We start from the raw sequence: 17,402 nt of genomic DNA, 5'->3' as shown, positions 1-17,402 counted from the left end.
GACCAGATGCCCTCCAGCTGTCCCTTCCAAACCAAATAATTTCATGATTTGAGAATGTCTTTGACCCTCCTAACATCCTCAACAGAAGTGATTTTCTAACAGTTTGAAGCTTGACGCTCTTTCGTTTTTTTCTACTCACAGTAATGTTTTTTTAATGTCTCCATAATATCTTCAGTTATTTCAATTGCTTCAATACCCATTTAGAATCAGCATCATTTCTAACTTTTATACAAACATCTGCTAAAGCTTCAAATCTTTTCAATACTATTCTGTACTCCTTTTTGTAGCAGAAATTTCTCAGTGGATTTTATACATACGAAGAAGACTTCCTCTTCTTGATCAACACTGAAATACTTTTGGCACATCAGCTGGTAAAACACAGTAACTGAACATTAAGTAAGATCAGACTGAAGTATTCAAATCAGACGAAAATTTACTTAAAGCATCATCGAACATCCTGGTCCCTCCTTCCACAACAACTTCAGTGAAAAGAGTGCATAAGCAGACCCTTCAACAGAGCAGAAACCAGTTCACTCTTTACACTTGGTTACAGAATTATTTTCAGTTTCTCTTGTCTTTTTGGTTTCAGAGATAAAGCTTTGGAAATAGTCAAGGACTGTTCCCAAATTGAGTCTAGTGAATAGCTTGATGATTCTACATTAGAAAGCATGGTTACAAATCTCTTTTAAGGCTGAGGTGTATGAAAAATGCAGGTCTTTAATACCCTTGACAAGTGTTATCATAAAAAATAGTGCATGAGCTGCAAAGAAACATCCCTTTTCTCCACAGCCATGAGTTGAAAGTAGTTACTGTACTGTCCTCTATACCAAAATTCATGCTATTACTAAGAGACACTAAGATCCCCACTGCTGCCTCTTTATATGTTTAAATATTCATGCAAATTTTGGTAAAATCTCTAAAACAAACTAAAACAAAGATGAAATTTAGTTCCTTGTTGCCCTTTAGATGCCTACTTAATATTCCTCTTCCTTTGAAAAAAGTAAGATGGCACACATACCATCCACGTGATATGGATAAGCAGTAAGCTCCACCTCTAAAAAAGTTAAATTCATCTCTGTAAGCTCTTTTATCCACTACCACCATTACATCATTTGATTTAATAGTGGTCACTGATTTTTCATCTGTAGATCCAGTAATTCTCTTCTATTAGGTTTTGTAAAAACAATGTATCCAGTCCATTCAGTTCAACTTTAAAGGGATGTTAATCTTGTTAACTCCAATGTTCTTGCTGTCGGGAGATTCACAATTCTCCTCTGAGCCATTAATGTTTGGCCTCGACATCATCTAGTCTCCCAAATTTTACTGTTTAATTACACATAGGAAACAGTATTTCCTCCAGTGGCTTTTAAACCTTCCAACCTATTAATTCAGGGAACATTCTTGGGAATTCTCCTAACATTATAAAGGCACCACAATTATCTTTAGACTTATTCTAATAGATTCAAGAATCTTTGCACAACATTTTTAATGTTATTAATATCAACATTAATAACTGTAACTCTCAACTCATTAGAAATACTGCTACAGCAACTTAAGCATAAAAAACCTGATCTGACAAAAGCAGAAAAAAAGTAAAAAGTTCTTGGTTACAGAGAGGAAAAAGAAATGTGGTTTTCTTGAGAATGCCATGCATTAAATTAAATAAAAAATCACAATGAAAAATCTGAAACAAGCTAAAAATGTAATAATGTGTTTCAATTTGAAACTGTGAAAAGGAATTAATTGTGCTCCTTTGGCTGCCCCAAAGGACTAAAACTCTAACACCACTCAAGGAAGATAAGGAAAAAAAGTGTCAGGAAGTAACAAGATGGCATTTAATATATGGAATAAAATAATGTAACTACTATACCAGTACAACAACTTACTTCCAGAAAGGGAGAAAAGGTTAAAAGACAGGAATACTTTCAAAGAGTTTGCTCTTCCACAAGGCATTACAAACTGAAGAAACTAAGCAAAATGTCAGGAGAGATGAATGTTGCTACAGTTTTATGGAAAAGTACAAAACTTCATTAAAAAGATTCTCTGTCTTCAAGGAACCAAAACAACATCAATTAATATATGCAGCCTGGGGGTAAATACATCACCTTCTGGATTCTAGATTGGGTTACAATATTTTATTAAGGTATTCTGACAAAATTTTATTTAAAAAGCTTTCAAATGTCTGTATTATCAGGAAACATTTCTCACTGGTTGTTTTTTGTTAAGTTTTTCCTTATGGGTCACACATTTTTTGCCACCCCTAAGGTAAAATAGTTCAACATTATTGCTTTAAGCAGTCTGGGATTTTCAAATGCTTTTTTCTTCACACACCCCACTAAAAACAAAAACATGTAACTTTAATGTTATATGCTAAATCCTTTGATACAGTATTTAAGCCCCAGCCACCTAAAAGGTATGTTTAAAAGCTGAAAACTAAAGTAATCAATTACTTACCCCTCTGTTGACAACAAAATGTAAGTTCCAATTTGCAAAGCATGTCAGCATTCTCATACTTGTCCTCTTCTGCCTTAACCCAGAAACAGGATTCTGTCATTTCCTGTGGCCTGATCTACAAGCAAGAGGTAAACCAAAATTAATTCAATTATTCTGATAGCATGGAGAGACCAAAGCAAATGAAATACTTAAGAGCTCTGTGAAACACATGAAGTTTTCTCATACAATCCAACTTCAGAGTTGTTAAAATGTTTCTGATTCAAAATAACAACACATACAGTAAGTACTTTTGGACAAACAATATAAAGCAATACTGACAACATACTCTGTTATCCAAGGTCTACATGTAGCAATCTTTGGTCTAGATTTAAAACTTGGGTAAGGCTTAATTAGTCTCTGAACACAACTGATCTGAATTATATATTAAATATCTCATTTTGGTCTTTATTTTGGTCTAAATAGTTACAGTTTCCAAAACTCAATGTACTGATAAACCTGGTATACTTGATCTTATCACGAGGGAGAAGAGAAAAAGTAAGATGGACTCTGTCCTTTTCAACTGTTGAAGTTGAAAATGCAAGTACATTTACACTGAGGACAAATGGATAGGCCTGCAATGCCTATCAGTCCAGGGGTAGATAGATGCAAGACACTTAAATGGAAACTACAGAGCTATCAGTACTGTGCAGTTGCTGATCCAGTGTAAACAGTCAGCTACAAGACAAGGCACAGAAGGATGCAGGAAGCATGCTGGTATCGAGGTTCTAGTACTCTAGACCAGAATTGACTTTTCCAGATATTTGCCTGAATGATGAGTCATGAGTCATTGAAACACAATTTTCAGGAAACTGTAAAAACTAAAGGCACAAAGTATTCATAATTTACATAATTTTAACTAACTTATCAATTGCTCTATACAGTCTTATTTCTGACAGTGTATTTATCCAAAGATCTCTGTGAGATTTTTGATTAGGTATTTGCCATTAATCAGTATTACCTTGGACCAGTTGAGTCTTTTCATGGTAACCTCAGGTCTGAACTCTTTTTTAGGCTTCAGTCCAAATGGCAAAGTACATGAAGGTGGAGACCACTGTGCCCCAGGCAGGCCTGGTAGAGGTGGTGGTGGTGGGGCACCCAATGCTGGAGGAATTCCCAAGGCATTCAAAAATGGTGGAGGAGGAGGGGGAGGAGGTGGTGGTGGGATTGCCCCATTAGAAGGCAGTGGTGGAGGAGGCGGCGGCAACTGATGTGGTCCTGTAGCATCCGCTGGAAGGACAGATGCATCTCCACGTGTTGATAGACAACCAGGTGGCAAGGAGCCATACTGATAAGGAAAATATTCTTATTCAGTTTCATATTTTTGTAAACTAAATGCCATTACAATCATTGTTTATAGATTAAATCCAGCAAGCAAAGTTAAAGTCAGTGACATTTTCTGTGCATAGGACAAATATGAATTATAATAAAGCCAAAATGTTTTCAATTTCATTTTTTGGAAGTCTCATTATTTGAAATAGACATCCAGAGCAGTGGGTGCCTGCCAAAAATCACAAACTGAAATTCTATATCCCACTCATATTTCATTGATCATGATCTAAGAAGTGTTTAATAGGTATCTTAATGAAATTTTATCGAGACTAACACAGTTCGATTCAAATTAAGAAATAACAACCTAGTTTATGGCATTCCTACTTATCGGACAGATTACAGAGAACTATTCCTAGGATTTAATAGCGGAATATGACTTAAGATTGGTAATTCTGTTGGAAAAAAAAAAAAAAAGAACATTTTCCAATACGGGAGCACTTTCATTCTGCAGGATTGAAGGCAAAAAGTAATGATGAAAAAAATAGTTCCAAAAAGTATGGCTGCCTTACATCTGCAGATATGTAAAACTAGCAGCCATTCTATTTGCGAAAATAGAAAACATTACCCTATTATAACAAAGCGGACAGAAAAAGTAGCAACAGGACAATATTATACAGCGCTTATTGAAGCAGTTTTGACAACTGTACTAAAAATTCGTAAGATAACACACTGACAATATTCAATATAGTGAGGACATCTGTACTATGTGGAGATCGGCTTTTTTTTTTTCGTTTACATTTCCATAACAAAACAAACAAACAAACAAAAACCACTATTTCTGTTATTTGAAGAACTTCTATCACAGCCCTTGAAACATTATGAAATAGCTAACCAACAAAAACCAACAAAAAATAGATAAGTAATATTTATCTACTGGTCATAATGCTAATTGACTTTTTAAATTGATAATTATGAACTGGAATGGTCCATTTTAGTTTTCAAAAATAGAGGACAATACATTAAGCAAAGGACTGAAACAGTTTTTAAAAGAAATAGCTAAATATCAATAAATGTAAACAAACAAATGCAGGTCAGTAATAATGCTTTCAACTGCTCAAAATCTGCATTATTGGCACTGACACCAAAAAATTAAGTTCTAAAAAAAAGTGAAAGAAAACAAATATTAACAAGCTCTAAATACTACAAAGAAGTAAATGATGAATGAGACCAGGAGAAAGATAGTTGTAACAAGTTGATGTCATATGGAAACCAAAGATTCTTCTTAAAATGAATTTAAGATTAATAGTACTAATAGTAATAGTACTAAACAGAAGTAATCAATTACTTGTTATTTGTAAAGTATTCCAAGTAAAATTAACAGTAGAATAGTTCAGGAGCATAAGCATATATTTTGTTCACTGTAAAAAAAAAAAAGCTCTATTTAACCCAGTGAACAACAGAAACAGTAAAATATGGGAGATAAAACCTAATTCACTCAGAAAAAAGGAACAAAGTTTTTTTTCAACCAATATACATAAAACTACTGTATTAATTTATGATGCACAGCTCCTTATTTTTTTTTAGAAAGCAACAAATTGTGTAACTACTTTTTTTAAAGCCTGACTTCAATATTAACAGTGAATTCTGACCAGAAACCTGAATCAAAATAACATTTTTGAACAGACCAACGCAGAGCTGAACTAATATTTCTCACTTAAAAAAAAAAAAAATTAAAACAAGCTCAAAACCATAAAAAAAAGCTCTATGATCAAAATATATATTTCATCATCTTTCTACATCCATGTTTTCTCTTCTAACTAGATGATCCTTAAGGTCCCCTCCAACCAGAGCCATTCTCAATGCTGTCTGTATTTAGCCATTTTTAGATTGTGCTTCATTCTTGAAAATAAGACACAGGAAAATCACTTCAAAAAAAATCACACAAATTTTAGAGCTGAAGCAGTTACAAGTTTACTCAAGTATCGCTGAAAATCTGCACTATTCCTTCTCCATCACATTTTATAATATCTATTTATGTTTGGATTTTGAAAAACTATCAGAAAACATTCTCATCAAGTCACAAGTTGTTTCTTTCACTGCTGGATACCCATGGTAAGGCTTCAGTAAAGCAACTGCACAATGAATAATTTCCTGTTGAGGGATAAAGATCACAGTGATAAATGCTAGTCTAAAAGCATATGACTTATTACCCTATGTGGTTAATTACTTTGGAAATATATGACACTGAAAGCAAAACCCAAATGAAACAAGAAACTAGTTAATTAACAGAGCTCAGGCACAAAAAGGATCAACTGGGATCTCATATAGCTAATTAGTGTCACACTACAATTCTTTGTGTAAAACAGAAATAAAAGAAACTAACAATCAATAATAATCAATAACAGCATTCTTTGAAGCACTCTCAACTGCATTATCAGAATCTGAAAAAAAAATACTAAAATTAATTCTATTTCAAAAACAGTACTTCATACATTCATTAAACTGTCCTATACCTGCAATTTAAAAGCTTGTAATTCTGCTTCAAGTTCATTGATTCTTTCTTCTTTTTTTTGCAGTAGGGCCTGGGTCTCTTGATGAACTACAAAATCTTTTTCAAACTAAGGGAAAAAAAGAAAAAAATGATGATACTGGTCAGTTCCACATACCTTCTTTGGATTCTCACTTCTCCTTTTGGGTTTCTTAACAAAAAAAAATTGGTAAAGTATACAGAGTCTGCAGACACAAACAAGTCAATTCTTATTCTCACACTTCAGCTTTCTGAGAAACTGTTAACTGTTCAGATAAACCTTTCAGTTGATTTTGGGGAGATTTATAAGTGAAATCTTAAAATAAATAGTAGAAAGGCTAAGTTAAGGTAAATATTTTACAACTTTTCTCTACTTCCCAGTCCACAAGAAATAGCCAATTCCCACTTCAACGTAAGTAATAATTGTAATTTGAAGTTAAAAGCTATGCCACTTTCAATTACACTATTCATGAAGCTATTAAGTAATTTCCTGTGTCCATGTGAGGACCACATAACTTAAAAATTACGTACTTTTCTAGAAAGTTCAGACGCTCTCTCTTCGCATTCCTCTAATCTTGCTTTATCTACACAAATATCTGGAAAAAATAAGCAAATACACACTTGAAAATATACAGGGAACACAAAATTCTTAACCACATACACAACTTCATTTTTTTTTTTTTGAGATACAGAAAAAAAGTATGATATTGTAATCATTTCCATGCATAATACTTACCTACTAAGTGGCTGAAATTTATATCTAATCTTTTACGATACGTGAAATCTGGGTCTGTTCCACTTCGATGTAACACTATCTGGGAAACGCATTCTTCAATTAATTTGAAATACTGTGGACTAAAGACAGAGGTAAATTCTTTTACATCATTTTTTTTAACATACACTTAAATACTGTCTATGAACACAGATGAGGTTGAAAGATTTAAGCTGACTTATTTCTATAGGATAGAGGCAAACCCCAAAAGCCTCAAAGGACAAATATGTCTGGTATTTTATTCCACAAGAACAGTTACACAAAGCCTGAATAACCAGTAGACCTAAACATAAAGCATTCTTATATTATAAACTCCGCATCTCTTTTCCTATTGAACTACAGAAAGGCGGGACATCTTCCTGCTTCCTATCAACAGAGAGAAGCTTCCTTCCTTCAGTGTTATTCCTTCTGCTTTTATTAAAATTACAATTGGTTATAAATCATGTCAGCAGCAGTAAGAGATCTGTTCTGATCCCTTATACTTGCAGTACATAAGCTTCAGATATCAGCAAAAGTAGTATTCTCTCTATAAAAAAATGTATCTTAAGCAAAAGGGGAAAAAGAGCATATAGAAGATATAGAAGACATTCAAATCTGATACTTTTGAACATGAATTCACAAAGGAATACTTCCAAACTGCATTCAGCACAGAAAAATACTAAAATGTATTTATATTTAAAATTGTAAAAGCACATTAATGATTAAACAACCACCTAATCCATAACTGACATTTAATATAGCATTAAACATACCGTATAAAATAGTCATTTCTTATCAGCAAAAGATGTTGGAGAATAGAAAGAAAATATCCTTCAGCACTGGTGTCCTTAACTGTATTCCACACCATGTTGTAAACATCATTTACTTCAGTAAAATAATTAAGGAGAATAACAGCAAGGAAGAAATGTTTCATTCAAATGTTGACTGGTAACTTTTTTTAAACAAAAGCTGTATCAGAAAAATGTCCATTACAGATATTATTTTGTTCATGTTTCTCTTGACGATATCAAAAGGATATTCTAGTTCAGATCTAATATCTTCTAAACGATGAGAGAACTCGATCATGTCTTCTTCCTTATGCTCATTGAACACCTTCAGCTGAATATCTAGTGCTTCATTTTTTATACATTTCAATTGCTGCAAGGAAGAAACAATTGAAAAGCCAGTAAAATTAGCGTCACCCTAAGTAAATAAACTGTATCCTTTATTAATTTCTGTAAGACTACATCATTTTAAAGTTTAAAGAACAATAGCGCAAAGTTAAGTCAAATATTCAAAAGGTAATCATGGCTTCAACCTGGCTTAACTAGTGGCTGCACTATATTCTGTCGCATGTTCTAAATCAAAGTCCTAAAAGGTTAAGAATTCAGCATAAACTTCAGAGAGCACACTTCACCTTTTCATTCTTATTTTAAGGCTGATTCTCATATCTAACTGCTCAGGCTCCTGCTTAATAAAATGCCTTTGAGAATAATTTATTACAACATGTTCTCTGATTCCCCCTCAAGCTCAAATAGTCCAGTAATTTAAATAGTAATACAAAGAGAGACTACAAGGCGCTTACTGGCAATATCTCTTTTAATCCACTGCGCATAAATTCATTTCTGATGTGAAGCCTAAAATCCAAATCATCAGGGGATGTAACAAGAGCATTGATGAGCTGCATGCAAGCTACCTATAACAAAGGAAAAATAAAACAATTTTTAGTTTTCAAGAATCAGCACTGTCAAAACAAGACATAACAAACTACCTAATTAGACACATCTAATTATGTCACATCTAATTATCAATACATTATAATCACATAATTTAGATAATTAAAATTCATATCAGCCATGAGGTATAGATACCAAACACAAGTCATAAATTTCCATAAAAATTGAATATTTTCTCAGTCCATTGAATTTTGTCGTTTTATACAAACAGCAACTTCATTTACCTCAAACACCTTGATAAGCATAATTCTCAATACATAAATAATTCAATGTAAACATACATTTCTGTAAACATATATATGTTTAGTGACATAACAGAAATGGTAAAAGCTAACATCCGCATATACAGTGGAAATCATATTAGAAGGCAAAACACTGATTTAAACTAAACTGAACCTAAAGAGCAGAATGGTGTTTGTTTGTTTTTTTCCCTTCTCTTTTTAAAATCTTCCCTCTTACAATATACCTTGCTTCACAGAACACTTGATGGGAACAGTACTTCAGTTCAAAAGCAAGCATTAGGTCAACCGATGCCTATACAAGTCCACAGTCAACTAGGAAGTAGTCTCTCTTCCCAAGAACAAAGATTTATCTGGAGAACCCACAGCAGGAAGCAGCAGGAATTAACTATCCAGATTCACAGTCATTTAGAACAACAGTGAATTATTATTGTAATTAATCACAAAGAAGGACCTGCTAGGATAACAACAGCCATTATTTCCTTTTTTAATTTGTTGTTGTTGTTTTCCTTTTACCCTCTTTATTGATCACACATCCTGCTTGAGTGCACCTGAAATCTGTTATTCGTGCATTTCCAGAGATTTAAGCTGCTTTTAAAATCACAAGTCAATTAGGATATTTGGCCTAATATACTATGTAAACAAGTAAAACAGCTTTTGTGGTCAAGGAAAAGGTTCTATTGGGAATATACTGCATCAGTCACCTTCAAAGTACGTGTAAGTCCAAGTAATGAATTTATATAAGGTCACCAATTCCAAGTAATAAATTTACATATGGTACATATACCAGAAGAACTACATGGCCAAGCTACTTTGGTACAGACTGTAAGTAATACAAAGGTACTCATGAGCTTTCCAAGAGGAAAGCATTTATACTTCAGAACGTATCAAGATTAAATGATGACACAGACTGACACATCATGTCAGACATGATCATCATTCTGTGATTCTGTGATCATTTATCCTACTGCAAGGAATGTAAGTATGAAAGTAGTTGTATATATCACTTTAAATAAACTGTTTTGAGAGTACATGGCAGTCCATTTAAATTAGGCTTACTTGACAGCAGTGTTAGAACACGTAGATTAACTTTAGTTAACACTGCAGGGAAAGGAAGTAGCTTAGTTATAAGCATAGAGATGTAAAGAGCGTAAGCAATCTGTAAATAGTGGTTAGAGCTGCAAACCTGTTGAAAACATCAATTCAAGCAGAGTGTAAGCTCCATCAGGTATCTGGGGACCAAGCATTAGCACATTGTGTCTGACATTCTCCACCCAGTCCTGAAAATTGCACTGTTTGGAGTTACTTAGTACAGTAACTCTGCACCAGGACTTACAATCATCTCTCCAACCTCCAGAAAGGCATGAGGACAAGGAGGCATGGCATGGCTGGAACTACTATACTAACTTCTCTCATGGAGAAAAAGTACTGTGACAGCATCTACTCTTATGTTACTACATTGTATAACATACCTTGTATCAATAACAATTTTAAAACAGTAATAGGAGGAGGGAGTAAGCTGCTTTCCTCCTTTCCCTTACTTGAATGAGCAACTTAAGTTATCTTCCTTTGAAACTTCTATGAAGCTCAGTACACGCCAATATCTAGATTCACATAATAAAAAATTATTGTTCTTACCATATTGACATCAGTAGGACACAGCACATTAAATTCAATTATTTTTTAAAATCAACTGTATAAAAAAAATTAAGGTAAACTTCTGTATCTTACTCCAGTCTTAGTCAATAATTATTTAAGACAAAAAATCTAAATAAAATAAATCAACTGGAAAAAAATCAAAACTTCAGCCAATTGAACATAAAGCGGTATCTAAGCAGGCTAAAGAAGACAGAGTTTGAGGGACAATCTTCAAAAAATGTCTACAATGAACAGAGAAAGAAGGAAGTCAACCAGATAATCTGTAGGGTCAATAAAAGATCGCAGTAAGAAGGAATGCCCAGGGAAAACAAACTTCAGCAACACTTCATCCATGTCCTATGTGTGTGAAATGAGTTCCCACAGTAGAACACAGAGAGAGACAGGACATCTTTCGCAGGTTCAGGGGTTGGCAGAAGAACTTATAAACAAGCCAACAACTAAAAGACACGAAAGAGGATTCACCCAAAAGTTAGGAATAAAATCAAATATAAAGTTACTTCAGTACTCACTACTGCATATAAATTCTTACTTAAAGTACACTGACACACCCAAGAAGATGACAAAAAAAAAAATGCTGATATTTACAGGGATGTTTTGGGGGAAGATATACACAACTACAGCCTGGTAAGCTTGACTTTTCTACTGTGCAAATATATTGAAAGTATAATATATAGAATAGAAAAACAATTATTGAATAGCATGACTAAATGCAACATAAATGAACAATGTGAAAAAAGTGTAACAGCAGCGTAACAGCTCTGTAAAGCAAAGACCTTTTTCACAAACTGATGAGACATGTTGGAAAGGCTCATGGAACAGGCAAAACCACTCTGACTGGCCTAAGACTGGACTTGAAGTAAGAAAAAAAAGTTTGTAAAATGTCAAAAAAATAGAAAATTTAGGATAGAGTTTATTAAATAGCCAAATCCCATAACACTACAAAATGGTATATGATTTGTTTAGAAGTTTCATTAAAAAAAAAGTCCTTAAAGCTCAAAAATTGTTTGAGCTGTATTAAGATTTGATGAAGTAATGTTTCCTTGCTGCAAGTCTGTCTCTATTTTATGAAAGCAAAATGTGTAATATAAAAAGTTTACAAAGTAATAACAAAATAAAAACACTTGTGTTAAAATGCAAGGCAATAAAGACTTTCTCCCTTTCTATGCCCTTACTCCACCATTCTTCTCAGGGAGTTCATCTGAACCATCACCTAATGAGTAGTAATAAAAAAATATACATATTAAAAGAGGAATATACCAACAGTGTTTTCTTTCAGACAGAAATATACTTATATACATTTCTAGCAGTCATTTTTAAAAGAACTCAGTTAAATAGGAAGATGAGTAACAGGGCTGCAACTTTGACCATTCTGTCTTAACAAAATATGTTTCCTTGAGAAAGATCTTTCAGATTTGGAGCTGCTTCATTAAAGTTATGAATAAGAAATAATCCCCAGTTATTCTTCTTTGAACAACCAACTTGAAAAGTGGCTAAATTGATAACAGTTTGGGGCTTAAACTGTCACAGTAGATCCTGTCATCTTTGCAGTGCTTGTCAGAACTATTCTGAAATCTTCAAGTAATTGTCTTAATTGTACCCAATACAGGAGAAATTAAGACTCTTCTCTTGCACAATCAAGCTTTTTTTTGGAAACTGAATAAGCTCTTCATAGCCAATGTGTTGCAGCCTGGTAGCACAGATATTTTTACTAGTAACAGGCTACAAGCTTTGTATTAAGCTAAGAATACATGCCTCCAGACTTGTCAGGCTTTACTGAGACTTTTCTTGGCCTGCCTGGATCTTTGTTTTGACTTATTTATCTGCAATAGGAGTAGGCTAATATCAGAATGACTACTACCCCACTTGTTTTGGATTTGACTTAGCCTTGTACAAGTTTGTGCACACAGTTCATATCCACAGTTTACTGTTGCATATGTTTCTATTACTTGCTGGTAGATATTATGACCCTAAATGAAGTGCAGCACAGAGGAGCAGAGGCATGGGATAAGAGCAGACACATGTTTATCTGACAATAATATGATTAGTCCATTAATACTTTATTTAGACTAATGATAAATCCCTGGCTTTTAATGGAATCTGTGTTCCTTATGCCCATGAACAGCACAAATTGCAGTTAAACAACTTGTAGGATCTGACCAGACTCATCTGTAACTTGGATGCTACAAATGGCAGAGAGTAACAGTTGAAATGTACTTCAACAATTCCTTATAAAATATATTCTCTTATTCTCTAAGTATGGGCTATATTATTTATTCTTAAACTTTTTTGTATTTGTTTTAGTATAGGTCCACTTTACAAATCCACCCACATCCACTGTCAGTATTCAGATTTTCCCTCAGTAGCCTTTTTTTTTACTGCCCCTAACTTTAAGTTTAATTAGATTATTAAATTGAAACCTGTTACACCATCATAATTTTGTAGTGCTTTATCTCTCTGGAAAAAAGTCATTCATTCAATTTTGGTTTTTTTGATTCAATTAGCTCTTCCATTCAAAACTAGGAATTCAGTATCTCTGGTTGTATTACCAGTATTACTGGTTGAGACTCTACAAACGTGTACATGATAACATACAGTCAGTTATAATGTACAATACTGCACATTTACATTTATATTTCGATAAAACAGAAACTTCATGGTGTTTGATTACAACAGAATTAAAACCTTTGACATTGTTATCAGTAGTTTAAAATAGTATATTTACAATACTAACATGAAAAGAATTAATAAAATGGATGGACATGTAAGCAAGGAATTAGCTTTTATCTAATTTGATTTAAACTATCAAGGAAGAGGCAATCAAGAAAGTAGACTAGAGTGTAAATCCAGACCAAACTAGTTTAATCTTTGATGTAGCAATGCAATTTAGATGAAACGATGTCTACAGATGCAATTGCACCTAAAATACCTTTTTTCTTTTAATTCCCCAAATGAAAAAGGTACTTGTACACACATGCTCTTCAAATATAAAACAGACAAGATACCATAGTGAAAAGCAAGAAACCTATCAGTAAAAAGTACCATTGTTCTAGTATTTGAGTCAAATTTGATCAAGTGGGAATTCAACTTCAGTTTGTAACTAGAACATAAGTTAGTTTTCCTGGAATAAACAAGGCAAAGACCTAGTGGATTGTGTTAGCAAACTATTCCCATAGGAATACAAAGACAAAGCAACAGTGAAAGTTCCAAACACAATTCTGCAAAAGCAGAACGAGAAGTGGTTATACAAGAGGAAGCAAGTAAGCAATGCCTTATTTAAATCTACCTTTGAGTAATCTGCTTCATGAAACTTTAAAAAGAAGAAGAAGAAAAAAAAAAAAAAAAAAAAAAAAAAACGAGAAGAACTATGGCAAGAGCCTGTTACTATATCACAAATGTTTTTAACATGTTTCAAATGAAACTACCATTTAATGGCAGCTACAAAGAGGGCAGAGGCTCTCTCTTCACAACGAGCCACATGTGAAGAGGACAAGGGGCAACAGGTACAAACTGCACTGGGAGAGGTTTCACTTTGATATAGAAAATATTTTTTTTTAGAAAGATCAATCAATCACAGGAAGCCTCCCCAGGGATGTGGTGTAGTCTCCATCACTGGATGTTTTCAAAAAGTGACAGGACAGGGTGCTAGATAACCTCATTTAGGCTCCTATTTCCACAAAAGGCTGGACCAAATGGTCTTTGGAGGTTCCTTCCAAGGTGGGCTGTTCTCTGATCCTATGATTAGTATGCAATACTTAAATTATTGTGATAACACATGATAACAAGAATGTGAAATTTGTTCACTCATACCAATGTAGAATATAAGAAGATCTATAATAACAATGCAGTAAGGAAAAAAATATTTTAAATCTGTCAAAAAGAGGAAAAAAATAAACTTGTGAACATTTTCGTAACACAGCTGCTGGAAAAGTTAGATTTTGGGGGCGCATACCAAAAACAAGATAAAAATATCCTTCTTATGCATTCAAGATTCAATAACAAAAACTTTTTTCTAAACTTTGCAGTTGGAATAAAATATATTAATATTACTCTATGTTTAAAGGTATGTCAATAAAAATGCAGCAAACCTGGTAGACACAATTAGTGTCTGCATAAAGCTGTGGTAGTTTTACCATGCTAGGCAGCTGAACACCACAACCACTCTCTCACTCCTCCTCCTCAGATGAGGAGGGGAAGAAGTAAAGGAAAGAACAACTCACGGGTTGAGATAAGGAAAATTTAATTAAAGGGGAAAAAAAAATATTAAGGAAATATTATTATTAATTAAACAATTCAACTAAAGGGAAAAAAGGGAAAGGGGAAGAGGGAGGGGGGAAAGGGAATAACAAAACAAAACAAGTAAAGGCTATGTGAAAGTGCAGAGGGAAGAAATTACTCTCTACTTCCCACAAATGAGCGATGCTTGACCATGTCCTTGAAGCAGGGCCTCAACGCACGTAGCCGGTGTTTGGGAGGAGGACAGACGTTTTCACAATGAGAGCCCACCCCTCCCTCTTCTTCCTTTTTCCACCTTTTATTGCTGAGTGTGACATCATATGGCATGGAATATCCCTTTGGTTGGTTTAGGTCAGCTGCCCTGCTGATGTTCCTTTCTCACTTTTTTGCCCACCCCCTAGGAGGGGTAGAGAGAGTCCTGATGCTGTGCCAGCACTTCTCAGCATTGAAACAGAATTGTCAGGAGTTTTCCAACACAATACAGCACAAACTTCAGATGCTTAGATTTAGATGCCTATATGTAGACAGATACCCACATGCAGCTAGCTGTGTGCTTTGCTAAACTCCCATTCTTATTAATTAGTTGCCTACTGGATTTTATAAGCAGTTCAGATCTTCTTTACCCATGGAGTGACTGGGGCATTCTAGGATCCATTGCCTGTATGGACTTGGGGACCCATTTCATCAACTACATAGATACCATACCAGAAGCTAATACCATTATAGCTTCTTCAGTGCATCCTATTGAGCTTCCAAATTCCAGTCCAGAAGAGTGAGAAGAAACCTCTTGAAGGAAATGTGTTTTATCTGCAAGTACTGTACACATTTGCTTAATATACAAAGGCATCTGAAATGATGTGTGAGAAACTAAATTGCACTTCAGATTTCCCGTTGATACATGAGAATACAAACCTCTAGCTCACATGCTTGATGGGTTGGGCTTACTTGCAAACTCATTTGCTCCCAGTCAACAAAGTTTTGAATAAGTCTGATATTTTGCCTCCACCATATGAGTCTACTTGCTTAAGAGGAAGAAAATCTCAACTACAAAAATGCCCCAGAAAAATAATATGTAAAACCTGACATTTTTTTTAAATAAAAAAATTAAGTACATGCCTTTTCTTTAGAAATATTAGATTAATAGTTCTTCATTTTAAAGCAGTGCTAAAGCTGTTTAACAACATGTTTTAAAAAATCTGAAGATTCACATAAAAACTGGTATCTATAATTGTTAAATTATAGGGAGCACCATCGACTTCAAATCTAACAATAGTCAAACAATTAGTTTGCTCCCATTTCCTAATACATTCACTGCCTATTTGCAGAGTCTATTGGAAAGGTCTGTAAACAGGGCCTTTCAGGTTCCCCGTCCAACCTCTAATGCTGCAAATAAAGGGTCAAACCAAAGAGAAAACAGGGTCCAAATAGTTGAAAAATCTTCTTCAGGGAGAAAGGAAGCTACAGACAAGTAATTCTTTTCTTCAAGCATTTGTCTCTACATATACAATTCTAAGCAGTATCCACTCATAATTACTTGTCTTCAATGTTCCTAATTAAGCAAAAATTGGAGAACTGTTATCCCAAATGCAACATCATTCTTTGACAATTCTCAAAGTACAAAACACTTACTGAAAATGCTGTGATGCTCCAGTTGACAGCTCTATAAGTGTCAACTATTGGTACACAGAAGAATCAGTCATTACTTGCACTCCAGAGGAGTGGGGCCAAACTGACAATTCAACAGTATTCTTTTACACTCTATTACCTTGAATGAAACTGCCAGTCTTATGAATTTTCAGTCATGGGCAAAAAGAAGCAAGGCCATGTCCATATCAAAAAGGCAACTCATCTTCAATAATGAAGAGGTATTCCTGCTGAGGTAGCATCAGATTTAGTGAAGACAGGTCAATTAGCTTCCTCAGAAGTCATCGTGACCAAAATATTCTGGGCAAATGATCTATACCTAAAACCAATTCATCAGAAGTTGTAGATTCTGCAGACAGAGGTATTTTGTCAGTCCATTCTTGAGAAGATGCCTGAAAAAGTCTCATTATTTTTGGCTCTAACACTGAAAGACATACAGTAATACACAGCTCTCTGATGCACTTTCTAAAATTTTGCTGTGTTGCTATGGACTGTAATTTCTATGCTATTTCCTGAGGGGCAGCTCTAAACCAAACAGTATTTTCATCCTGAGAGTATCTTTTTTTTTACAACAGGCATGCAGTTAAGGCATATGTGTGGTGGTTTTACCATGCTAGGCAGTTGAACACCACAACCGCTCTCTCACTCCTCCTCCTCAGATGAGGAGGGGAAGAAGTAAAGGAAAGAACAACTCACGGGTTGAGATAAGGATGATTTAATTAAAGAGGGGAAAAATATATATATATATATATAATTAAGGAAATATTATTATTAATTCAACTAAAGGGAAAAAAGGGAAAAGGGAAGAGGGAGGGGGGAAAGGGAATAACAAAACAAGTAAAGGCTATGTG

At 34.2% G+C, this 17,402-nt stretch overlaps 1 protein-coding gene across 4 annotated transcripts in view; it reads right to left on the bottom strand.

The window, feature by feature from the left end:
* Positions 1-17,402, bottom strand: part of DIAPH3 (diaphanous related formin 3) — a 242,005-nt gene that overhangs the window by 182,601 nt on the left and 42,002 nt on the right. For all 4 annotated transcript variants that reach the window (XM_035321732.1, XM_035321706.1, XM_035321713.1 and 1 more), the window contains 8 exons: positions 8,626-8,736; positions 8,080-8,198; positions 7,814-7,930; positions 7,026-7,144; positions 6,821-6,885; positions 6,276-6,380; positions 3,452-3,778; positions 2,455-2,569 (listed from right to left, as the gene is read on the bottom strand). In XM_035321732.1, coding sequence (XP_035177623.1) covers positions 2,455-2,569; positions 3,452-3,778; positions 6,276-6,380; positions 6,821-6,885; positions 7,026-7,144; positions 7,814-7,930; positions 8,080-8,198; positions 8,626-8,736 — 1,078 coding nt within the window. The remainder of the gene's footprint in view (positions 1-2,454; positions 2,570-3,451; positions 3,779-6,275; positions 6,381-6,820; positions 6,886-7,025; positions 7,145-7,813; positions 7,931-8,079; positions 8,199-8,625; positions 8,737-17,402) is intronic.

Source organism: Oxyura jamaicensis, chromosome 1 (genome assembly GCF_011077185.1).
Source record: "Oxyura jamaicensis isolate SHBP4307 breed ruddy duck chromosome 1, BPBGC_Ojam_1.0, whole genome shotgun sequence".
In the NCBI taxonomy this organism is placed as follows: Eukaryota; Metazoa; Chordata; class Aves; order Anseriformes; family Anatidae; genus Oxyura; species Oxyura jamaicensis.
This window is presented reverse-complemented; position numbering and strand designations above follow the sequence as displayed.